Consider the following 26,096-nt stretch of genomic DNA (forward strand, 5'->3'; position numbering starts at 1 on the left):
ATAGGAGGGGAAACAGCGTTAAGCTGAAGCCATTGCTGGGAATGGCAGAGCGGGCAGATGAAAGAAAACTATATCCTTTGTAATGTTCTTAAGCTGTTGTTCATACTGAGCCAGAGGCTCTACCTCTGGACTTTCATCTATGTATTTGTAAGCCCAGGGGATTCTGATGCCATCAAAATTTGAGAGGCACTGACTTCCAAACCCACAATTATAAAACTTCACCACCACTACCAGCTAAGTAATCTTAAGCAATTTAACTTTTATAGAATCGAAAACTTTTATCTGTAAAGTGCAAAAATAAGATTCACCTTATGACCTTATTGTGAGGATACAGCGTTAAGAGGATTTGATAGACTACAGGAAGTGCTGCAAGGTCCATTAGCCAAAAAATGATGCCACATAGTTCCTAAATACTTCCCAAACTTGCCTGCTGATACAAATAGACGGATTGGTTAGATGAGTTGATCCTAGGCCTCTCCCCTGGAGATTGTTTCAGTAGCTCCCTTCTGTACCCTAGAAGTCACATTTTTAAAAACACTGTTCTAGGATCTAAGCAAGTTTGAATTTAGCAAAGGAATGTGTGAAAATGTTGCTCAGTCATGTCCTACTCTTTGTGATCCTGAGGACTGTAGCCCACCATGCTCCTCTGTCCATGGAGTTCTTCAGGCAAGAATACTGGAGTCGGTTGCCATTTCCTTCTCCAGAGGATCTTCCTGATCCAGAATCCAGGGAAGGAACCCAGGTCTCCTGCATTGCAGGCAGATTCTTTACCATCTGAGTAATCAGCGAAGACCTAGCAAAGGAATACACAATGTAAACTCCTATGCAGCAGGAGCTGGGGTTTCCACTGTCTAAATCTAAACCTGCCACTATCTCACTTGAGCAAGCTGTTTAACCTTTCTGGACTTGTTTACTCCTCTGTACACTTGTCCTATCTAACCTACAAGTCCACGGGGAACTGAAGACAAATTACCCATGGGATGAAGGGGTTTCTCCCAGTATTTTTATATTGCTGTAATGGGAACTAAGTAAACACAAAATTAAGCAAAACTGAGATAGGGGAGGTGTTGCCTTTATGGTAAAATTAACTGAATAGGACGATGCCATCTCTAGCCCGCCACCTTGAGCCCCTGAGCATCCACTCCTCTCAGGATCACGGTGTAACCTGAGGTGATCACCTACTCTGGTCACACTGTTCGAGATGTGTGAAAACGTCTAGAAAAGTGAAAAGTCTGAGCGTTGGGAAAGAGGAGAAATACGAAGGCCCTAAATTCAACTTTCTGTACCAAGATACCTTTAACTGCAAACACTTTCAGTAGCTGCGCATGTGCAACAGAAACATTTCTGTCGGCGTTTCATAAAGAAAAACGGCGATGTATGCCATTGGCCTCAGGTGGAAGTCACAAAGTTGGTAAAGCTGGAACACCTGCTCATTTGGGCGCTCCGGGGTTCTTTAGAGCGCACGGGTAGCGTGTCATTCTCATGAGCTGCAACCAAGCTTCTCCAGGGTGTTAATCCGTGAATTTCAGTTTATGCACTGGCTATTTGTTAGCAGAAACCCGCCCCCCACCACCCCGCCGGAAGCCAGCGGAGCGGTCTGAGCCCGGGCTTCCGCCTCTGGCCTTGAACTCCTCCCACCTCAAGCAAGCCACACCCACCAAGACGCCCACTCTTCGAATTTGAGTCTCCGGAGAGCCCGTAGTTTTGAACTCTGACCGCTCCTCGGCCGGCACCGGGATAGCACGCATGCGTATTTTCTTTGAATGGGTGGCGCCTTTATCCTCGCGGCGGCTGCAGGAGCCCTGGCCTTGCTGCTGCTGGCAGTGCGGCTGTGGGTAGTCCTGAGTCCTCGCGCTCCTGTGCCTCGGCGGTCTCTCAGCCTCTTGGTGGTGGCTGGATCTGGTGAGTATACGGGCCGTGACTGGCGGACTAGGGTCGGGAACTACAAAACCCAGAGTCCACCGCGGCGCTCTTCGCAGCGCCAGTAAGGACTTTTTGCAGCTTTGAATGCTGAGATTTGTAGTTTGCGTGATTGGCTCAAGTCAGCCCAACCTGGGCAAAACGCTGGTTTGTTGTCAAAGTGCCTCAAGCCGCGCGTTTATTGACAAATGCATAATTTACGCTTATCTATAATAAGCTTTTCTGTAGCGTATATTTTTCTGACAAAGTATCAGTTACCAAAGATGACACAGAAGCCTGTTGATGCAACATGAAATTTCCCTGAAAAATATTGTTTTGCATTATTAATCTAGACATTTGGGATTTAGGAATCACAGTTGCTGCATGAAAAACAAGACAAACCGAATCGTCGCATTTATAAGTATACATATACAAACTCCATTATTTTGGCCACCTCACGGGAAGAGTTGACTCATTGGAAAAGACTCTGATGCTGGGAGGGATTGGGGGCAGGAGGAGAAGGGGACGACAGAGGATGAGATGGCTGGATGGCATCATTGACTCGATGGACGTTGAGTCTGAGTGAACTCCGGGAATTGGTGATGGACAGGGAGGCCTGGCGTGCTGCGATTCATGGGGTCGCAAAGAGTCGAACACGACTGAGCAACTGAACTGAACTGAACTGATATACAAAATCTGCGAGTGTAGAAGCAATTACCTACCAACAGGAGAACAATACACACCTCCGGATATTGTGTCAGGGAGTGAACAACAATCTGTACAGTCAGATAATGCAATCTAAACGGAATCGGCCAGCTCTGTAGGCGCTTACAACTTTAAATGGACAGTTCTGAGAGCCATACACACCCACACTATGTACATATAGAAATGCCAGAAGATTGCATCCAGAAAGATTAATATTTATAGTATTAGCACGTGTTCCAAACCTATGTTCACGTGTAATTCATTACTTTATTCCCTTAATGTGTTTTGAGCCATGGGAGAGAGGGCAGGGAATAAACTAAGCCCTGAAAATAACAAACCTGATTAACACTACTTGTCGTGGAGTGCTGACTATGTACCAAGCACTGAAAGGTGTGAGGGAACAGCTGTGAATGAAATGGAGGATATAGAAAAACTAACAGAAAACAAAAAACAGAATGGATCCTTGCTGCAATGAGAAAAGTGCTGTAACCTGGGAAGTAGAAACTGCTATGTAAGTTCACACTGGGCATCACTTTATCTGAACCTGAGGCAGGAGGCTTCCTGGAAGAAGTGATGTCTAAAGGGATACTTGAAAGATGACTAAAAATTAGCCAGACAAGGGGGAGCTAGGTCTTTGAGGTCTGGAAAGGTGTGTAAAGAAAGCCATGGCACTTGGAAGCCCAGACGTGAGAGAGCACTCCTGCAGTGAGTTGGATGTGGGGAGGTAATGATTGGAGAGGGTATTTTAACACCCCCCAAACACACACACATAGAGCAAGGGACACTACTCCACTGCATTCTACCATGTAGTCATTAGGATCACTTACCTCTAAGTTAACATAATACTGGAGTTAAATGACATCTCTGCTGCTACTGCTGCTAAGTCACTTCAGTCATGTCTGACTCTGTGTGACCCCATAGACAGCAGCCCACCAGGCTCCACCGTCCCTAGGATTCTCCAGGCAAGAACACTGGAGTGGGTTGCCATTTCCTTCTCCAATGCATGAAAGTAAAAAGTGACAGTGAAGTCGCTCAGTCGTGTCCGACTCTTGGCGACCCCATGGACTGCAGCCCACCAGGCTCCTCCATCCATGGGATTTTCCAGGCAAGAGTACTGGAGTGGGGTGCCATTGCCTTCTCCAGTGACATCTCTGCCACTTAATAATTTGGTGATCTTGGGCAAATTAGTTAACCTCATCGAACCTTCTATTTCTACTTTGAAAAATTTGAGTTCGGATGAGAGAGCTTGGCACATAGTAATGCATTTAATAAGTGATGACTTTTGATAGTCCTAGTAGCAAAGGAATCTTTTAAAGAATTTTTAAATGGAGAGTGACCCAGTTGAATCTGAGCTTTCACAAAGATCATTCAGCCTGCATTATCACGAGAATGTCTTGACAAAGACTGAGGTAGGGAGACAAGTAGTAGCCTTTTGAATATTTCAGGTGACAGATGACAGCCTGACTGGGGTTGAGGAGTGAGGGGATGGAGAAAAGTATATACATTTAAGTGAGATTTAGGAGATAAAAATCACTAGAATTGTGGATTGGAAGTGGAGGGTGATGGGAAGGTGGGCTCAAGAGTGATGTCTGGGTTTCTGGCTTGAGGAGATAGATGGAAGAATGGATGTTCGAGCCATTCACTTAACATCATGAGATTCGGCAGACTGGGAACCAAAACTAAAATTGAGAATTTGTCAGGTAGGCGGTGCCGTCTGTCATTCGAACCATTGAGGGTATGAAGAGTCAAGGACCTCCAAAAGTCATCCAAACCAGAGAAAGATTTGTAGTTAGATAAATAATTTAATAGTTCATGTCCAAAATTTAGGATGGGAAGGCATTTTCCTTGTCTATCCTGAATATCAAAAAATGCTTAATCTTACCATAATGTATCACTTGTTTAAAGAATACCAATCAAAATTATTATTTGTCTTTGAAATACTATGTTTCAAAGACATGTGACCTGCTTAGACAATTTCAGATGTAATATTAAATTGTCTGTCATTGGAGGTATAGCAGTAACAAAATAAAAGCCCTTGCTATCATGGTGTTTACTGTCTACTGGGACTAGGGTGGGGGAAGCCAAAACAGAAAAAGTGAATAGACTGTATAGTTAGTTATAGGCAATAAATACTATGAAGTAGAGAAAGGGAGTTGCATTTTAGATAGAATTGTCAGAAAGCCGCCTTAGCGAGATGACAGATACCCAACAGCAAGGAGGCCAGAGTGGCTGGAGTACACTGCATAAGGTGGGGAAGAAGCAGATGAGGCCCAGCCCAGTTGCTCAGCCGCGTCCGACTCTGCGACCCCATGAATTGCAGCACACCAGGCCTCCCTGTCCATCACCAGCTCCCGGAGCTCACTGAGACTCACGTCCATTGAGTCAGCGATGCCATACAGCCATCTCATCCTCAGTCGTCCTCTTCTCCTCCTGCCCCCAATCCCTCCCAGCATCAGAGTCTTTTCCAATGAGTCAACTCTTCGCATGAGGTGGCCAAAGTACTGGAGTTTCAGCTTCAGCATCATTCCTTCCAAAGAAATCCCAGGGCTGATCTCCTTCAGAATGGACTGGTTGGATCTCCTTGCAGTCCAAGGGACTCTCAAGAGTCTTCTCCAACACCACAGTTCAAAAGCATCAATTCTTCGGCACTCAGCCTTCTTCACAGTCCAACTCTCACATCCATACATGACCACAGGAAAAACCATGGCCTTGACTAGACGGACCTTAGTCAGCAAAGTAATGTCTCTGCTTTTGAATATACTATCTAAGTTGGTCATAACTTTTCTTCCAAGGAGTAAGTGTCTTTTAATTTCATGGCTGCAGTCACCATCTGCAGTGATTTTGGAGCCCAAAAAAATAAAGTCTGACACTGTTTGCACTGTTTCCCCATCTATCTGCCATGAAGTGATAGGACCAGATGCCATAATCTTCGTTTTCTGAATGTTGAGCTTTAAGCCTACTTTTTCGCTCTCCTCTTTCACTTTCATCAACAGGCTTTTTAGCTCCTCTTCACTTTCTGCCATAAGGGTGGTGTCATCTGCATATCTGAGGTTATGGATATTTCTCCCGGCAATCTTGATTCCAGCTTGTGTTTCTTCCAGTCCAGCGTTTCTCATGATGTACTCTGCATATAAGTCAAATAAGCAGGGTGACAATATACAGCCTTGACGTACTCCTTTTCCTATTTGGAACCAGTCTGTTGTTCCATGTCCAGTTCTAACTGTGGCTTCCTGACCTGCATACAGATTTCTCAAGAGGCAGGTCAGGTGGTCTGGTATGCCCATCTCTTTCAGAATTTTCCACAGTTTATTGTGATCCGCATAGTCACAGGCTTTGGCATAGTCAATAAAGCAGAAATAGATGTTTTTCTGGAACTCTTTTGCTTTTTCCATGATCCAGCGGATGTTGGCAATTTGATCTCTGGTTCCTCTGCCTTTTCTAAAACCAGCTTGAACATCAGGGAGTTCACGGTTCACGTATTGCTGAAGCCTGGCTTGGAGAATTTTGAGCATTACTTTACTAGCATGTGAGATGAGTGCAATGGCCCAAGAGCTTACAAAAAGTCTTTTATTCCATATGAGAAGAGGAGCTCTTGGAGGGTTTTGAATAGAGATAAATAATTTGATCAACCCTTTTTAATAGGATCACTCTAGAGGCTGTGTTGAGAATAGACTATATTGGTACTCAAATAGACAAGAGCAGTGAGGGGAATAGACCGGGAAGCTATAGTCATAATCCATGCAAGAAAGGTGTGGTTTGGATCAGGATGCTTGCAAAGGAAGTTAGGGGTGATTGCATTCTGGGTACATCTTAAGATAGAACTGAGAGGATTTATTCCCAAAGACTAAATCTTAATGAAAGAGTAAAATGGAAGACAAAGCCCATCATTTTAATGACTTGATGCAGTAACAAGGTTAAATTTTCAACGAATGTATTCAGTGAGGGTTTCCTTTAAAGGAAAAAAGACCATGGAGGCAGGTAAAATGAAGTCTTAACTACAGTGGAAGATGTTATGTATATTAGGTTTTATCCTTAATTGTTCCAGCTGTGAAAATAAGTACCTACTTTGCAAACTACCACACTTTTGCAAAGTTAAAAACAAAAATTCTAAGATGAGTATGAGATGTGTGAATTGCATAAGAAGATGGGTGACAAGTTATGGACAGAGGCGCCTGGTGGGCTACAGTCCATGGGGTCACAAAGAGTCGAACAGGACTGAGCAGCTAACGCTTTCATTCACTTTCACAGAAGGAAATGGGTGACAAGGTATTAAGTTACAGTATGATTCTAATTCCCATTATATTTACTCTGTACTGACTATATCTAATTTCTTCTGAGATCTAGAGAGTAATCTTTCCCTTTCTACTATAAGAAAATATATGTGCTTTGAGAAAACACATACTTAATTTGTTTGATTATCCTACTTGTTTGTTTGTATCACTATTGAAAGCTTTCTTACAACAGGGGGAGCTTTGTAGCAGGGGGAGCTTTGTGGCATGACCAGAAGCAAAGAAGAGGTAACAAATAAGATGAACACAGAGAATGTTAAAGACATCAACCTGGCTGAGGCCAAGGGATTGTGCAATTAAATAGATATGATAGGGCTCATTCTTAAGAAGTTCAGTTGCCTTGCTTAATTGGCATATAGTTAATGAGATAAATATATTCTGATATTTTTCCCCTGAAAGAAACCTTAATGAACACAGTTGATTTTTAAATTCATGGTTTTAAAATTAAAGCGGTAAAATTTTGGAGATTGTACGATTTTAGAAATTGAACACACAGTGGTTGGGTGAAGTTTGGTAAGTATTTGAGGACCTGCAGAGGTCTGAGACTTCTGTTAGGAGGTGTTGAACGAAAGTCTTCCTTAGAAAGATCTGAGCCCTGGCAATCAGTGCTTATGCCTGCCTAATATTACTTCACAACATGGAAGCCTTCAGCAGCTGCTTCCCATTTTCCAGCCTACTTTGCTGACCTTACTTCACCTTCATCTTTCTTCCCAGTGTTCCCACCAAGCCTTGAATACCCATCCCAGATCTTGTCTTCTCATGTCCTAATGATCCCACCCCACCCAGTGGCATCCCTATACCTGTCTGCCCATTAGCTTTACTTTTAAGTCATCTCAGCCTTTACCAGGGATCTTCTCTATGCTGAGGGCATTGCTTTTCATAACAGTTTGCTTGCCTGTCCCCCTCATTTTAATGTTTTTTGCTGTCTTGCATCACTCTTTATATCCCTGTGTGTGTCTTGCCCCGTCCCATCAGACTTCTTGATAACAGGACCTGTGTTTTATACCAGGCTTCCCAAGTGATGCAGTGGCCAAGAATCTGCCTGCAATGCAGGAGACTTGAGACACAGTTTTGATCCCTGTGTCAGGAAGGTCCCCTAGAGAAGGAAATGCTAACTCTCTCCAGTATTCTTTGCTGGGACAATCCCATGGACAGAGGAGCCTGGTGGACTACAGTCCATGGGGTCGCAAAGAGTTGGGCAGGACTGAGCCACTGAGCACGCACAGTACAGTGTCTTATACTTCTTTGTACCTTCTTCAGCTAGTATAGTAGCACGACTTACTGCTGGTACTGATTTTATTTTTATACATCTATTATCCTCTTCCCCCATATAGAAGTAATATTTCTATAAGGGCGCAGATTATTGTTTCCAGATATTCCTTCTGTATTTTGAGAAATGCACAAAAGTTAGCATTAGGATAACATCATCAGATGGATATGTCCATTACAAGTTTCTTCATCTTAGGTCTTCCAATATTTTTTCCAGGTGGGCATACCACTGAGATCCTAAGGCTGCTGGAGAACCTGTCCAATGCTTATTCTCCTAGACATTATATCGTTGCTGACACTGATGAAATGAGTACCCATAAAATAAATTCTTTTGAACAAATTCGAGCTGATAGAAACCCCAGTGCTACGGTAAGTAATAATTTCTGTGTCTAAGAAAGTTACAGGTTGTATATTGAATTTCATTCTCTCACGAAGCAATCTCATGGCACTTCAGTGCCCTGCTCACACAATACAGTCACATGTTTATTGCCGATGAAATATAGTGCCTTTACTACCCAAAGATAAAAGCTTCTTTAAAATAAATCTTCAGATAAAAATGGTTGCTAATTTCTTATATTCTTTTCTTTTAAATGGAAAAGTTTTTTTTTTGGTAATTCCAACTGCAAAAATTTTTTGGTAATTCCAACTGCAAAAATTGTTTTATTTATAAGTACATACATTAAAGCATCCAGTTCATGTGCTTATTGGCTCTTTGTTAAAGTTTTTTTTTTTTTTGAAGAACGCACCAAAGTGTAATTCTTTTTAATATTTACCTATTTATTTGGCTGTGCTGGGTTTTAGTTGCAACGTGCAAACTCTTGGTCATGGCATGTGGGATATAATTCCTTGACCAGGGATTGAACCTGAGCCCCCTGCATTGGGAGCATGGAGTCTTAGCCACTGGACCATCAAGGAAGTCTCTCATTAAAGTTCTTTATCAATGTATTATGTGTATTGATAATTTATCTGTTACTACTGTTTATCCTTCCAATTATATCTGTATCTGCCTTTAAAATTACTTCTCAACTCCTCATTGCTCACTTCATTTTAGCATTTTGATCAGAATTTGGAGTAAATTGAAAAAAGTAAAACTATTTTATCAAGGAAAGAAACCAGAGCTGTTCTTCATTAGATTGTCTCCATCGTTCCCTCTCTCTGGTACCTGCCTGGCCATGGAGCTCCAACAGGTAGTTCAGGAATGGACAGACAACCCAGCTCAGGCCACTCAAAGTGTTCCTCTGGGCTCTTTGGACTTGAGGACCCTGAGAATGGAAATAGTCTTTCTTCAGGTGCTTCAGCTCTATAAAAGAGAAAACTTGGAGAAAAGCAGTCATGTTTTCACCTGCTAGCTAAAGACAGACTGCAGCTGGAGCAAACTATGAAGTTAATATACAGGAAGAGCAAGATGGGAAAGCAGATGCTGAGTCTTGCCTTCAGTTACTCCAGAGCTGCCCTCATATGGGCCCTATCGTCGTTTCAGTTACTCCAGAGCTGCCCTCATGTGGGCCCTATCGTCGTTTCAGTTACTCCAGAGCTGCCCTCATATGGGCCCTATCGTCGTTATCTTTCTTGGAAATCAGGATGCACTAATGGGTAACTCACCCTCTGCTGACCTTTTTAGCTAGTTAAACCTTGTTTTAGTTACGATTTGGTCACTTGTAAGTGTCATCCCTCACTGTGTGCAAGCATGCTAACTCACTTCAGTTGTGTCTGACTCTTGGCAACTCTGTGGACTGCAGCCTTCCAGGCTTCTCTGTCCATGGGATTCTCCAGGCAGGAATACTGGAGTGGGTAGCTATTCCCTCCTCCAGGGGATCTTTCTGACCCAGGGATCAAACCCATGTCTTAAATCTCCTGCATTGGCAGGTGGGTTCTTTACTACTAGTGTGACCTGGGAAGCCCCTGATCCCTCACTTCAGTTCAGTTCAGTCGCTCAGTCATGTCCAACTCCTTGCGACCCCATGAGCTGCAGCACACCAGGCCTCCCTGTCCCTCACCAACTCCCGGAGCCTACCCAAACTCATGTCCATTGAGTCGGTGATGCCATCCAGCCATCTCATCCTCTGTCGTCCCCTTCTCTTCCTGCCCTCAAATCTTTCCCAGCATCAGGGTCTTTTCAAATGAGTCAGCTCTTCGCATCAGGTGGCCATCGCTCACTTACGCACTATTAGAATGTGTTCTTGTAAGATACCCGTTAAACAAGATTGAAATCCACTTGCTATTATTATTCAGCCATAGTGAAATATGTGGTATGGGATGAGCCAAAATGCTTCATTTCTGTTTCAGGACTCAATACTGTGTTAGTTTCCTAGTGCTATTATAACAAAGTACTATACGCAGGGTGGCTTAGAGCAACGGAAATTTATTCTCTCACTTCATTTGTAGTTATTATAAAATAATGGCTGTATTCTGTATAATATATCCTTATAACTTATTTATTTTATGTGTAGGAGTTTAATCCCTTCTCTGACTTGCCCCTCCTTCCTTCCGTTGCCCCATTGGGAAGCACTAATTCGTTCTCTGTATTTGTGATTTTATTTCTTTGTTATTATATTCACTAGTTTATTTTTTAGATTCCACGTGTGATATTATACAGTATTTGTCTTTCTCTAACTTACTTCGCTTAGTATATATGCTCCAAGTCAATGCATATCGTTGCATTTGGCAAAATTTCATTCTTTTTATAGCTGAGTAGTATTTCATTGTGCGTCTGTGTGTGTACACTACATCTTCTTTATCCATTCATCTGTTGATGGACACTTAGGTTCCTTCTGTATCTTGGCAGTTGTATATAATGCTGCTATAAACCTTGGGGTGCATGTATCTTTTCGATTTAGTGTTTTTGTTTCTTTTTTCAAATATATACCCAGGAGTGGAATTGCTGGGTCATATGGTAGTTCTATTTTTAGTTTTTTGGGAAACCATACTGTTTTCCACAATAGCTGCACCAATGGACATTCTTACCAACAGTGTATGAGGGTTCTTTTTTTCCCACATCCTCACCAACACTTGGTACCTGTGTTCTTTTTGATGACAGCCAGACAAGTGTGAGGTAATATCTCATTGTGGTTTTAACTGACCTTTCCCTGATCATTGGCCATCTGATCTTTTCTTTGGAAAATTGTCTGTGCAGATATTCTGCCCCTTTTTTAATCAGGTTGCTCGGCCTTTTTTTTTTTTATATTTGAGCTGTTTATATATTTTTGGATATTAGTCCCCTATTGATCATATATTTGCAGATGTCTTCTCCCACTAAGTCGGCTGTCTTTTTATTTTGTCAGTGTTTTCCTTTCATGTGCATGACCTTTTAACTTTCATTAGGTTCCATTTGTTTATTTTTGCTTTTGTTGCCTTTTTTTAGGAGACAGATCCAAAAAACACTGCTACAATTTCCATTGGGCATCTTCTGCCTATGTTTTCTTCCAGGAGTTTTATGGTTTCTGGTCTTACATTTAGGCCTTTAATCCATTTTGAGTTTATATTTTCTACCTGATGTTAGAGAATGTTCTAATTTTATTCTTTTATATGTAGCTATACAGCTTTCTCGTTGCCACTTGGTTAAGAGACTGTCTTTTCTTCACTGTGTATTCTTGGCCTCCTTTATCCTAAGTAATCGACCATCAGTGTGTGAGTTTATTTCTGGGATCTCTGTTCTGTGCCATTGATCTGTGTGTCTGTTTTTGTGCCAGTACCTGTTTTGATTACTGTAGCTTAATGGTATAGTCTGAGGTCAGGGAGCACAATTTCTCCAGCTCTGTTCTTTCTCAAGATTGTTTGGCTGTTTTGTTGTCTTTTGTACTTCCATACAAATTAAAAAATTTCTTTAAGTTCTGTGAAAAATGCCATTGGTCGTTTGATAGAAATTACATTGAACCTGTGGATTGCCTTGGGTAGCATGGTCATTTTAAGATTATTAGTTCTTGCAATCTATGAACGTGGTATACCTTTACATCTGTTTATGTGGTCTTCAATTTCCTTCATCAGTGTCTTATAATTTTCTGAACACAGGACTTTTTCCTCCTTAGGTAGGTTTATTCCTTGGTATTTTATTCTTTTTTGTGCAATTGTAAATGGGATTGTTTCCTTAGTTTCTCTTTCTGATAGTTTGTGATTAGTGTGTGGAAGTGCAGCAGATTTTTGTATATTAATTTTGTAGCCTGCAATTTTGTTGTATTCATTGATGAACTCTTAATAGATTTTTGGTGGTGTCTTCAGGATTTTTTACATATAGTATCATATCATCTGCAGACAGTGACAGTTTTACTTCTTTCCAGTTTGGATTTTTTAATATCTGTTTCCCTGCTGATTTCTGTGGATAGGACTTCCAACACTGTGTTGAATAAACATGGTGAGAGTGGACATTCTTGTCTTATTCCTAATTTTAGAAAAAAATGTTTTCAGCTTTTCACTTTTGAGTATGATCTTAGCTGAGGACTTGTCATATATGGCTTTTATTATGTTGAAGTGTGTTATCTCTATGCCCATTTTCAATATCATTAATAGATGTTGAAGTTTATGAAAAAGTTTTTCTGCATCTATTTAGATGATTATATGGCTTTTATGCTTCAGTTTGTTAATGTGGTGTATCATATTTATTGATTTGCAGATATTGAAAAATCCTAACATCCTGGGATAAACTTCACTTAATTGTAGTATATCATCCTTTTAATGTATTGTTAGAGTCAGTTAGAGCTAGTGTTTCATTGAGGATTTTACATCTATGTTCATCAGTGATCTTGGCCTATAATTTATTTTTTGTGGTATGTCTGTCTGGTTTGGGTGGCAAGGTGATGCTGACCTCATAGAATGAGTTTGGAAGTGTTCCTTCCTCTGCACATTTTTAGAATAGTTTGAGAAGAATAGGTGTTGACTCTTCTCTAAATGTTTGGTGGAATTTACCTGTGAAGCCTTCTGATCCTCAACTTATGTTTGTTTGGAATTTTTTAAAAATTATTGATTCATTTTCACTTCTGGTAATTGATCTGTCCATATTTGTGTATCTTCCCGATTCAGTCTTGAGAAGTCATGTAAGAGTTTTAGGAATTTGTCCACTTCTAAGTTGCCCATTTTGTATTGCCACATAGTTGTAGTAGCCTCATGATTCTTTGTAGTTCTGTGGTGTAGGTTGTAACTTCTTTTTTATTTCTGATTTTATCGATTTGGGCCCACTTTCTTTTTCTCCTTAATGAATCTGGCTAGAGGTTTATCAATTTTGTTTATCTTTTCAAAGAACCAACTCTTAGTTTTGTTGATCTTTTCTATTGTTTTTTAGTCTCTCTTTCATTTATTTCCACTCTGACCTTTGTAAGTTCTTTTTTGCTGTTAGCTTTAGGTTTTATTTGTTTTTCTCTTTCCAGCTCCTTTAGATTTGAGACTAGGTTTCTGATTTGAGATTTTCCTTGTTTCCTGGGGTAAGCTTGTATTGCTGTAAATGTCCATTTTAGAACTGCTTTTGCTGCATCCCAAAGGTTTTGGATCATTGTGTTTTCATTTTCATTTGTATTCACATATTTTTTTTTATTTCCTTTTCAAATTCTTCGGCAATCCATTTATTGTCCAATAGCATAGTGTTTAGCTTTCATGGGTCTATATGTGTTTTGAAGCTTTTCTTTTAGAGTTGACTGTTGGTCTCATAGCAGTGTGGTCAGAAAAGATGCTTGATAGTACTCTAGTTTTCTTTAATTTATCAAGGCTTCTTTTGTGTGAAGCGTGTAATGTATCCTGAAAAATGTTCCATGTGCACTTGAAAAGAATGTGTAGTCTGCTGCTTTTAGATGGAATGTTCTATAAATACTCCTAAGTCCATCAGGACTATTGTGTCATTTAGGGATAGTACTTTTTTTTATTAATCTTCTACCTGATCTGGATGATCTGTTCATTGATGTGAGTAGGGTGTTAAAGTCCCTTACTATTATTGTTGATTTTTCCCTTTGTGTCTGTATTTCTTTTATGTATTTAGATGCTCCTATGTTGGGTGCATATGTTTATATCTTCTTAGAGCAATCTCTGGATCATTATGTAATGTCCTTCTTTGTCTCTTGTAACAGTGTTTATTTTAAAATCTATTTCTTCTGCTATAAGTATTGCTACCCCAGCTTTCTTTTGATTTCCGCTTGCGTGGAATATGTTTTTCTATCACCTCATTTGTAGTCTGTGTGTATCTTTAGATCTGAAGTGCATCTCTTGTAGGCAGCTTTTTTTTTTAACCACTTATTGTCTTTGATTAGATCATTTAGTCCAGTTAAATTTAAAGTAATTATTAATATGCATGTTCTTATTGCCATTTTGTTCATTGTTTTGTAGGTCTTTCTTGTTCTTGTTCTTCTTTTGTTCTCTCATGATTTGATGACTGTGTTTAGGATTAGGTTTGGATTCTTTTTTCTTTTTCCATGAGATATATATATGATTATGATTATATATATATGATTAAATTCATGATCTCTTAATTTCAACTGCATTTTAACAACTTTGCATTTGTATTCTCCTCCCCTCATGATAACTGTTTTAGATACCAGGTTTTACCAAGAGTTGTTTCATGTATCCCTTATCTGATTATTGTGGATATAGATGGTTTTACTTTTGTCTTTAACCTTCCTGCTAGCTTTGTGCATGGAAAATTTCCTACCTTTTACTGTATTTTTGCCTTTGTAAGTGAACGTGAAAGTCGCTCAGTCCTATCCAACTCTTTTCAACCCCATTGACTATATAGTCCATGGAGTTCTCCAGGCTAGAATACTGGAGTGGGTAGCCGTTCCCTTTTCCAAGGGATCTTCCCAACATAGGGATCAAACCCAGGTCTCCCACATTGCAAGCAGATTCTTTACCAGCTGAGCCACCAGGAAAGCCCAAGAATACTGGAGTGGCCTATCCCTTCTCCAGTAGATCTCCCCAACTCAGAAATCGAACTGGGGTCTTCTGCATTGCAGGCAGATTCTTTACCAGCTGAGCTACAGCCTTTACTGATTAATTTTTTCATTCATATTTTCATGTTTCTAGTTTCTAATTGTGACCTTTTCTTTTTCACCTAGAGAAGTTCCTTTAACATTTCTTGTAAGTTCCTTTAACATTTCTGGTTTGATGGTGCATTTTAACAAGATTAGTTTTTCCAATCCATGAGCACAGAATATCTTTCTGTTTATTGGTGTCTTCTTTAATTTCTTTCATCACTGTCCAGTAATTTTCAGTGAACAAGTCTTTCACCTCCTTGGCTAAATTTATTCCTAGGTATTCTATTCTTTTTGATGCAGTCATAAATGTTATTGTTTTCTTAATTTCTCTTTCTGATAGTTTGTGAATAGTTGCAGAAATACAAAAGATTTTTGCCTATTGATTTTGTATCCAGAACTTTGCTGAATGTATCTCTTAATTCCAACAGTTTTTTGGTGGAGTCTTTAGGGTTTTCTATATATAAAATATCATAGCACCAACAAAAAGTCACTATTTTGTTCTTTTCCAGTTTAAGTTTTGTATAACTTGTCTGTTATACAGTGGCCCCAGTGTCTGGCCCCAATGTGTTATTTTTGTTATGGAAATATAACTTTGCAGGCTTTCTCTTTCTTTTAAAACCAGTGTAACTAAGATATTTTTCTAAGAACATGTTTAATTTTGGTAACTTTGCAAATATTTTGGCATTAATATTTTCATAATATTCTCTTGCTGTTTTTGTAATCTGTGCTATAGCGTTTGCGTATTTTCCATCTCTTTTGAGTTTTGTGTGTCATGATGTTTTAAATGTGTCTTTTATAAATGACAAAGTATAATTTTAAAATTCAAAACTGAGAATCGTTGTCTCTTAACAAACATGTTTGGTAGATGTATGTTTATTTTGGTTACTAATATATTAGATTTATTTCTACTATTTTATTTGGTTCTTTCTGCTTACCGTTTCCTTTGAATCTTTTTCTGTTCTGTTTCTGCCTTCTGTTTGGATTGAGTTTTCATTGTCCTCCTCCTATCCTGGAATGGAAATTACCCTCTTCTCTTGGGTATTTTCTTTAAACTGTTAATACAGATATCCAACTTAAAATCAAAATCGTATTATTTCCAGTATTCTGAAAGAAAAGAAAAGGCTTTTAGAATATTTTAACTGTGAGCACCACCTCCCATCCTGTATGTTATTGTTCAGAGTTTTGGTTCTACTTTGTTTTTACTCCACTTATATTACTTATTACTATTATTTTATGCAGTTTGTATTTATTTAGATGTATGTAGTATTTTCTTTCCTCACCCTCACTACTCCTTTCTTTTGGATCCACTATTTTTCTTCTAGAAATATATATATATATTTAGTTCTTTCATGGAAGGTCTGTAAGGGATTTATTCTTTCCAGTTTGTTTGTTTGTTTGAAAATATGTTTGGGTTTGGCCCTCCTTTGATTGCATTCTATATTTAGAATTCTAGTTTGAATTTTTCCCTTAATAACTGTGAATTTGGCATTCATTTATTTATTTAACAAGTATTTATTGCATTCCCATTGGGTGCTAGGGATACATTAGTGAATAAATTACAAGTGTCTCTTCCTTTATGGTGTCTATATCTCAGTAGGGGGATGATAAACAAGATACTTAAGTAAAATGAATAATTTGCTAGTGATAAATGCTAAAGAGAGAAATAGAGCAGTAAGGGAACAGAGAATATTGGGGAGTTGAAGGGAGACTGCAGTTTTTGGTAGAGTGGTTGGGAAAGGTGATATGTGAACCAAGCTTGATGGAGGTATGATGCAAGGCAGCCTGAGGAAAGCCAGTTCTTGAAGAGGAAACAGTAACTGCAGTGAAGCGCCCTGAGACAGAATTGTACCTGGCATATTTATGAAACAGCAAAGGAAATCAGTGTGGCCAAAGCAGAGTAAGCAAGAAGAAAGCTCAGTAGGTTATGAAGCCATAGACGTCAAAGTGGGGATAACAGGGTCAGATCTTTTAAGACCTTTTGGTCCATTTTTAATCTTAGGTTTTTTTCCCCCCATGAGTGATGTGGGGAACCACTGGGAAGTTTTAAAGGGGAAAGATGTGATCTGGCTTATATTTTAATAGGATCATTTTGGCTGCTGAATACACTAAAGGGGGCAAGGGCAGAAGCGAGGAAAGCAGTTTGGAGGCCATTGCAATAATTCAGGTGAGAGACCAGCATGGCTTGGACAAGGATGGCAGTGGTGGGTGTGATGGGGAACAGTCAGATTCTGGACATACTATGAAGGAAACACTAATAGGATTTCCTGGCAGACAAGGTGTGAGATGTGGAGAAAAAACAGAGTGGGAGATGACATCCAGATTTTTGGCCTGAGCTACCAGGAAAATGGAGCTGCCATTCATTTACATGAGGAAGACTACATGAGAGAACAGCAGGCCTGAGTGTAAGATATCTGCAAATATATAAGCAAGGAGGTTGGCTGTGCAGTTAGATGTGTGAGTCTGAAGTTGAAGGAAGCTGGTCTTCAACATGAATTTTGGAGTCACCTGTGTTTACATCAGTTAAGTTCAGTCACTCAGTCGTGTCTGACTCTTTGCGACCCCATGAATCGCAGCACGCCAGGCCTCCCTGTCCATCACCAGCTCCCACGGTTCACTCAGACTCACGTCCATCGAGTCAGTGATGCCATCCAGCCATCTCATCCTCTGTCGTCCCCTTCTCCCCCTGCCCCCAGTCCCTCCCAGCATCAGAGTCTTTTCCAATGAGTCAACTCTTCGCATGAGGTGGCCAAAGTACTGGAGTTTCAGCTTTAGCATCATTCCTTCCAAACAAATCCCAGGGTTGATCTCCTTCAGAATGGACTGGTTGGATCTCCTTGCAGTCCAAGGGACTCTCAAGAGTCTTCTCCAACACCACAGTTCAAAAGCATCAATTCTTCGGCGCTCAGCCTTCTTCACAGTCCAACTCTCACATCCATACATGACCACTGGAAAAACCATAGCCTTGACCAGACGGACCTTAGTCGGCAAAGTAATGTCTCTGCTTTTGAATATACTATCTATGTTGGTCATAACTTTTCTTCCAAGGAGTAAGCGTCTTTTAATTTCACGGCTGCAGTCACCATCTGTAGTGATTTTGGAGCCCAAAAAATAAAATCTGACACTGTTTCCACTGTTTCCCCATCTATTTCCCATGAAGTGATAGGACCAGATGCCATAATCTTCGTTTTCTGAATGTTGAGCTTTAAGCCAACTTTTTCACTCTCCACTTTCACTTTCATCAAGAGGCTTTTTAGTTCCTCTTCAGTTTCTGCCATAAGGGTGGTGTCATCTGCATATCTGAGGTTATTGATATTTCTCCTGGCAATCTTGATTCCAGCTTGTGTTTCTTCCAGTCCAACGTTTCTCATGATGTACTCTGCATAGAAGTCAAATAAGCAGGGTGACAATATACAGCCTTGACGTACTCCTTTTCCTATTTGGAACCAGTCTGTTGTTCCATGTCCAGTTCAAACTGTTGCTTCCTGACCTGCATAGAGGTTTCTCAAGAGGCAGGTCAGGTGGTCTGGTATTCCCATCTCTTTCAGAATTTTCCACAGTTGATTGTGATCCACACAGTCAAAGCCTTTGGCATAGTCAATAAACAGAAATAGATGTTTTTCTGGAACTCTCTTGCTTTTCCATGATCCAGAGGATGTTGGCAATTTGATCTCTGGTTCCTCTGCCTTTTCTAAAACCAGCTTGAACATCAGGAAGTTCACAGTTCACATATTGCTGAAACCTGGCTTGGAGAACTTTGACCATTACTTTACTAGTGTATGAGATGAATGCAATTGTGTGGTAGTTTGAGCATTCTTTGGCATTGCCTTTCTTTGGAATTGGAATGAAAACTGACCTTTTCCAGTCCTGTGGCCAATGCTGAGTTTTCCAAATTTGCTGGCATATTGAGTGCAGCACTTTCACAGCATCATCTTTCAGGATTTGAAATAGCTCAACTGGAATTCCATCACCTCCACTAGCTTTGTTCATAGTGATGCTTTCTAAAGCCCACTTGACTCAAAACGAAAAACTGTGATATCACCCAGGAATTGAATGTAGTTAGGAAATAGAAGACGGCTAAGCACTAAGCCCAGAGCACTCTAGGTTTCAGATATAGGGGATGTGTTACTGTTGTGAAGTTATCAGCCATCAGTTTGTTGTCCCTCATTAGGCCTCTGCTCCGGAACCTGGGGAGGGCACCCCAAAACCCAGCGCTAGGTTTCTGGCATCATTATGTCCTCCTCCCAAGCTCCAGGGTCACAGACTGCTCCCATTTCATTTTCTTCTTGTTTCTAGCAAGCAGAGATTTCCCTTCTTTCCAGTTTAGATAAAATTATATTTTGTTGTGTATCTTGCAGCATTTTAATCCATTTATAGAAGGGTTTGGGTCTTCGTTTAAGTCAAAGTTTTAATGTATCCTCTGGATAGATGCCTATTCTACACTGTCTGTATTAATGTGTTTAGTACACCTAATAAATAGCACCTCCTACCTATTCAATTTTCCTCACTCTTTAAAATCTGGTATAATTGTACCAACTGCAGTTTCCTAGCAGTTGATAATACTCCTGCAGTTCAAGTTCTTGACTGTCTCTTTTTAGTCTAATTTTTTTCAGACTTCTTAAGTAAACCAGAAACTCTGTACCACTTTAAAGCATTAACAATAATTGCCCTCTGTGCCTGGGTGGGGTGTCTCATCCATATCACTCAGAGCACTTTAGGGATAAAAGTGCATCAAGTCCCACTTGGTTCTGGTAAGAAGCCAAAACGTACATTTTCAGCACAAGCCCGCTCTTCTAAAAACATAAAGAAGACCTTCCCAGAAACCAGAAGATACAAATGACCTATTGTTAATCACATATTGTTGCCCAAGTAGCATAGGAAGTTTCTACTGTTTGGTAATAACTTAGTGTAATATGGAATTTCTAAATATTTTTGTTAGTTTTTAGAAAAATATTTAAATGTTAATATTTGTCTATTTATGATAGATATAAAAATCTAACAGATTTTAAAGCTAAATTTTATGTTAATAATATAGTCTTATTATTGAATGGTAGAGATGACCTACTTTTGTTGTAGAAACCTCATTCAAATTCCTCCTAATTCCTTTGATTCAGTACATTTTTACTTGTATTTAACATCTTTAGGTACATAATTTATCTTATTTTTAGTTACACAGGAGTAAAGAGAAATAGTTATTTCTGGTGCACTTTTAACTCCTCTCAGTCTATGCTTCTTTAAGGAGTTTAACTAGCTTTGGAAGAGAAACAGGCTTCTCTGGGGAGAAACATCTCGATGCTACTCAAATAAAGCAACTGAGATTAGAAAGGTGAGGGGCAGGACGCTGAGCGAAATAAAAAACAAAACCATGTTTAGCTGTGAAATTACCTGTATGAAAAAAATCTGGAAAAGCATTCTAAAGAAAATGTAATTTCCACTGGGATTATCTCTAAAGTAAAGAGTGGCTAAAGTAATATCTTTTTGAAAAATTGGATGGTAACCTTTCCAAATAGAACCAATTACCAGAGCTGTATTATATAAAGCGTAAGTGAAAAATCAAAGCAGAGCTTCTTCCCGGAAAGCAGTCATCCACTTGTTGGCCTGTGTTTCAGCAGGGACATCCACCCCTTTGGGACACTGAGGGAAATGAGAGTCAGGGCATTGCACTGTAGATTCTGGTTCATTTTTTTATTTGCTTCTCAGTCTGCGCCTTATTTGTTAACCACCCGGCTTGACAACCATTACTCCTTGTAACTTCTGTTAGAGCCTGAGTTGGCACCTTCAGATCATATCAGTAAAGACAGAAGTTCAGTGACACGCGAATAAAACATTTTTTGAATACACGTAAAAATTAAAAGAGTGGACTTTTTTCTTATGTAAAACAATAATAGAAGTTTCTGAAAACTGAGTTGAAGGGTTGACAATTAGGGTCAACCTGCTTTACTTTTGGCTCACTGACTAGATTTCTCACTACTCTGTAGTTAAGCGTATAATGTTTTGCCAAGAAAGATTATTTGTTTATTTTGTGGGGGGGGGGGGGAAGAATATTCAGTGCGTGCCAATTCTGTTCAAGACATTATGCTTATGTGGATATTCCGGCATATCTTTATAATCAGTATGCCCCATAATTACCTGCTGCAGGACTGTAAACAGTTATTTTTCTGCTTCTTTTCTTTTCCAAAAGTTTTGTTTGTTCCTAAATTGAAAAACTGTAGACAGCAAAGAAGTATGGGAGTGAAAAATGGGAGTTTCCTGTAACGACTCCAGTCTCACTGTCTAGAGGGAAACACTGCACCAGCTTGAGTCATATCCTGCTGGTATTACTCTTTTCCCTCCTGTTATACATATCCTTATAACAGAATGTTATGAATTATGTGTACATATATATACACGTGACTCTATAAACAGGGGTGGGAGAGCATACCATGGCTAGTTTGTAAATCACACCCTGTACATTGCTTTCAGCTTTTCTGTTCTTTGAACTCCATACCTAGATAGTTTTCCATGTTGGTACTTGTAGGTCTACCTTATAAAGCTTAGATATGTAGTACTGTTGTACCTTTTCCCTATTGCTGTTTTCAAGTTTTCATTGAATACTGCAGTAAACAATTTTGAATTTATGTTATAGATAGTCTGCAAGTATTCTTATAACCTTCTAGATTTTTCTGCAAATGTGAGTGTGACTTTGATTAGAAAAAAATTAAAAACAAAAAGCCCAAATTAAGTACCTTGCTGATGTGGAAGGGCACTGTAGGGCCCCTTTGGTACTGTAGCATTCTGCTAGAATGTTGATTGAATTCTTGATTTGAAGTAAATGCAGTAAATATATGAGAGTATCCTGTGGGGTGAATCAGTGTAATAGCTATCCCAAACTCTAACTGTTTTGGTCACTAAATAAAACCCTCCTGGCCCTCTCTTCATATTTTTCAGTAATATACTGGGCCAGGTGGTACTGAATGCATGCTATGTTCAAACCCCACATATACTGCAGTTACTTTGAATTCTAGTCTTCTTGTCTGCATCATATTCATATTCTTGGCTGCCTACATTTATCGTCCTTAAACAGTGCATTGAACAAATAACCTATTATTCTAACATTTTTAATGATTTCCTTAATGTGAAAAAGTGTATTTGGAGCCAAAAGCCAATCTCCATAAGAGGCATTCTTCTCCCTAGAATCAGACCCCAAACAAGCATACCTGCCAATTCAGTTCAGTTCAGTTCAGTCGCTCAGTCATGTCCAACTCTTTGTGACGCCATGGACTGTAGCACGCCAGGCTTCCCTGTCCATCACCAGCTCCTGGAGCCTGCTCAAACTCATGTCCATCGAGTCGGTGATGCCATCAAACCATCTCATGCTCTGTCATCCCCTTATTCTCCTACCTTCAATCTTTCCCAGCATCAGGGTCTTTTCCAATGAGGCAGTTCTTTGCATCAGGTGGCCAGTGTATTGCAGTTTCAGCTTCAGCGTCAGCCCTTGCAATGAATATTCAGGACTGATTTCCTTTAGGATTCTGGTTGGATCTCCTTGCAGTCCAAGAGACTCTCAAGAGTCTTCTCCAACACCACAGTTCAAAAGCATCAATTTTTCAGCACTCAGCTTTCCTTATAGTCCAACTCTCACATCCATACATGACTACTGGAAAAACCATAGCCTTGACTAGATGGACATTTGACAAAGTAATGTCTCTGCTTTTTAATATTCTGTCTAGATTGGTCATAACTTTCCTTCCAGGGAGTAAGTGTCTTCTAATTTCATAGCTGCAATCACCATCTGCAGTGAGTTTGGAGCCCCCAAATATAAAATCAGCCACTGTTTCCACTGTTTCCCCATCCATTCCCCATGAAGTGATGGGACTGGATGCCATGATCTTAGTTTTCTGAATGTTGAGCCTTAAGCCAACTTTTTACTCTCCTCTCGCTTTTATCAAGAGGCTCTTTAGTTCTTCTTCACTTTCTGCCATAAGGGTGGTGTCATCTGCATATCTGACGTTATTGATATTTCTCCCGGCAATCTTGATTCCAGCCTGTGCTTCATCCAGCCCAGCATTTCTTTCCCCAATTTATGATGTAGTATCAGTCAGAATTCTAGAGTTTTTTAACTTTTGGTTTAATTCAATGTTAAATACTTGTTTTCCACTTGCCAGGCATTGTAATAGGCAGTTGGGATACATCAGTGAAAAAACAGGCCAGAAATATTCTGCAATCATGAAACTTACTCTACTTGAGCTGGATCAGAAAGGCAGTAATACTAGACAGAGTGAATAAGAAAACCATACAGCTTGTTAGTAGGCAATCAGTGCTGGGGGCTGATTGCCCAAGAACCGGGGGTGGGGTGGGGGATTGAGAATTCTGACAAGAAGGAAAAATTTGCAATTCTGATCAGGATCTTCAAGAAAATGGGAGCACCTGGGAGAAGGCATTTCAGGCAGAGGGTGTGGTCTGGAAAAACTGCCTAATAGATGTTGGCGGAATGGCTGAGGGTCAGAGTGAGTGGAGGGAGGGACACCAGAGAAGAGACGGAAGGGTAGGTTGGGGCCAGATGGTGTGGGGCCTTGTAAGCCCGTGTGAGGACTTCCTGTCTTGCTCTGAGGAGAATAGGGAGCTGTTGGAAGGTTTTATTCCAGAGAGTTAAGTGGCCTGACTGCTATTTTAAACAAATCACTCTGGTTGCTGTGTTGCACGTAGACTGTAAGGGACAGGGTGAAACCAAGGCAGGTAGTTAGGTAGTTGAAGCAATCCAAGCAAGAGAGAGTGTGGCTTGTATTACTAGGGATAGGAACAGGGGGAAATGGTTAGAATCTGGGTTTCTTTTTTTTCCTGAAAGTAGAGTAATAGAATTTCCTGACAGATTGGATATGAGTTGAGAAGAAGAGAGAAATCAAGCAGAAGTTCGGAGATGCTGTCAGTGGCCCTGGGAAGTCTATCAGTGGAGCGTCCTCATCTCCAAGTGTCTTTATAAATAATATTTTGTACCACCCAGATGAGTCAACAGCCTCTACACTGGCTGGAGGAACCAGGATGCAACCTGGGATTCAAAGGGGCTGCCCAGGCCCTCCCAGCACTGGTTTAAAACTATTTCCTAAGTCCTGTGCACTTACACTTTCTCTTTCTCTTTTTTCTCTCCCCTTCCCTGCTTCCCCTCTCAATCCTCCTCTTCCAACCCTAAAAAGGCCTTTCAAGCTCCAGAAATGATTCTTCGAAGTCCTTCCAGGTGTTGAAGAACTTCGTAAAATATTAAAAGACTCTCCCTCGGCTGCCTCCTCACCCCATGTTGCTGTCATTCCCTCACGATGCCACCAGGTGGCAGCGCACTGCGGAGCATTATACTCTTGGGCAAGGGACCGCTGGACTTTAGAATGGATTTCTAATATATATCGCATACTATTCTGGCTTGGGGAAGATGACGAGAGATTGTCCCCAGTTCTTTTTTTAGTAGCATCATATAGCCTTGCTAGGGATAATATCCTTTCTTGAGTTTGAAAAGGCTCTAACTGTCTTTCTAGCAGTCTTCCCATGTAGAGTGTGAATTTAAAGACTTTCTTCACCAAACATCTTCTTGAGGTTGCAGTACTGTTTATTTGTTTTATACGCTTATTTGAGACAGGTAGAACAGCTCCCTAGAAGCCTTCCCAAAAGTAAAATCCTTGAAAATTATAAGTGGATATTAAGTAGTTTCTGTATGCAGAATTTGGACTGTGTTTTTATCAAGTAAGGAAAGGAAGTACCCTTAATCTGAGGTCTTTTTGGTGTAGTTGGACCAGCAGAGCATGAATACTGGAAACCTTAGGAACTAATGATAGTGTTATTGGGCAGTGCTACTGACTAAAAAATAACACAGCACCAGGCACCTCTGGAGTACGGAGTACAGGGTAGGGTGGGAAAGAAGCCTCTTGGTTGAAGTCTGCCTAATGCATTGTCAGTTAGGCTCCCAGCCTCTCTGCCCTCACCTGGTAGAAAACCCAAGGTTTATCCACCGGAAAGGTTAAGTAAAGAAGTTTTGGCTTTGGAAACAACAAACCAGATTGCAGATGGGTTAAGACATTGCCCTAAAAACTGAGAGCTTAAGGTATGTGTATAACTACCCCTGTTCCCCCCATGCATACCACTTAGGTCTCCTTTGCCATCACTTCGTATGTTTCCCTCAGGCAGGAGTTTAAACATTAACTTTGAAGAAACTGATTTGCTTTGGAGAATAGAACTATGTATTCCAGCACTTGGGATTTTCCCCCAGTGAAGTGGTCAAGTCCTGTTTTTGTCCTCTACGTGACAAGTTCCACCCAGCACACAGAGCTTCCGTCTTCCTTTTAATGCCTCATTCTTCAGTAGGAACTGGGATTTCTCAGCCGTGGTACTGTTGATATTTTAGATGGGGAGGCTGTCTACTCCCTGTGGGATGTTTAGCAGCATCCCCAGCCTTCACCACTAGAGGCCAGTAGCACCCATTCCTTCTCCACCCCTCACCCCCAGTCCCACCCCTCACCCCTAGTTTTGGCCACCAAACATGTCTCTCATCCTCGTCGCCTGAAGGTCTCTGAGGGAGAAATCTCCCCCTCTCTCTTGAGAACTGCTGCTTTGAACCAGCATCCACAGACTACCAAATCTTGGAAGAAAGTCCCTAACAGAAAGGAAGGCAAAACTAACCAGGAAAGGGATTTTGAGAAAAGGAATGGGGAGGGTGGAGGAGGGAATTTTGAAGGAAAACAATAATGTTAGAGAAATGAAGGACATTGTATCTTTAAAAAAAAGAATGAGACCTACTTTTAAAAAGCCCTCATAGAATAAGAAAGACCTTTGGCTATTAAAATTTTAATTATAGGAATTAAAAAATCAGAACATTGGAAGATCATATTCAAGAACTCTCCTGTAAATAAGAACAAAAAATAAAAACAGTAGAGGAAAGGTAAGAAAATTAAATAATTAAATTAGATGTTGGCAGTCTACTATCCAAAAGGACCAAGGACATGGGGGAAGTTGTCTTTTTTTTTTTAAG

General features: G+C 40.2%; 1 protein-coding gene across 1 annotated transcript in view; it reads left to right on the forward strand.

The window, feature by feature from the left end:
* Positions 1–1,715: 1,715 nt before the first annotated feature.
* The window catches only part of ALG14 (ALG14 UDP-N-acetylglucosaminyltransferase subunit), a 102,210-nt gene continuing 77,829 nt past the window's right edge, over positions 1,716–26,096 (forward strand). The window contains exons 1-2 of the mRNA XM_052637848.1: positions 1,716–1,902; positions 8,380–8,531. Of these exons, the coding sequence (XP_052493808.1) occupies positions 1,764–1,902; positions 8,380–8,531 (291 nt within the window). The 5' untranslated portion in view covers positions 1,716–1,763. The remainder of the gene's footprint in view (positions 1,903–8,379; positions 8,532–26,096) is intronic.

The sequence above is a fragment of the Budorcas taxicolor genome, chromosome 3 (genome assembly GCF_023091745.1).
Source record: "Budorcas taxicolor isolate Tak-1 chromosome 3, Takin1.1, whole genome shotgun sequence".
NCBI classification, from domain to species: Eukaryota; Metazoa; Chordata; class Mammalia; order Artiodactyla; family Bovidae; genus Budorcas; species Budorcas taxicolor.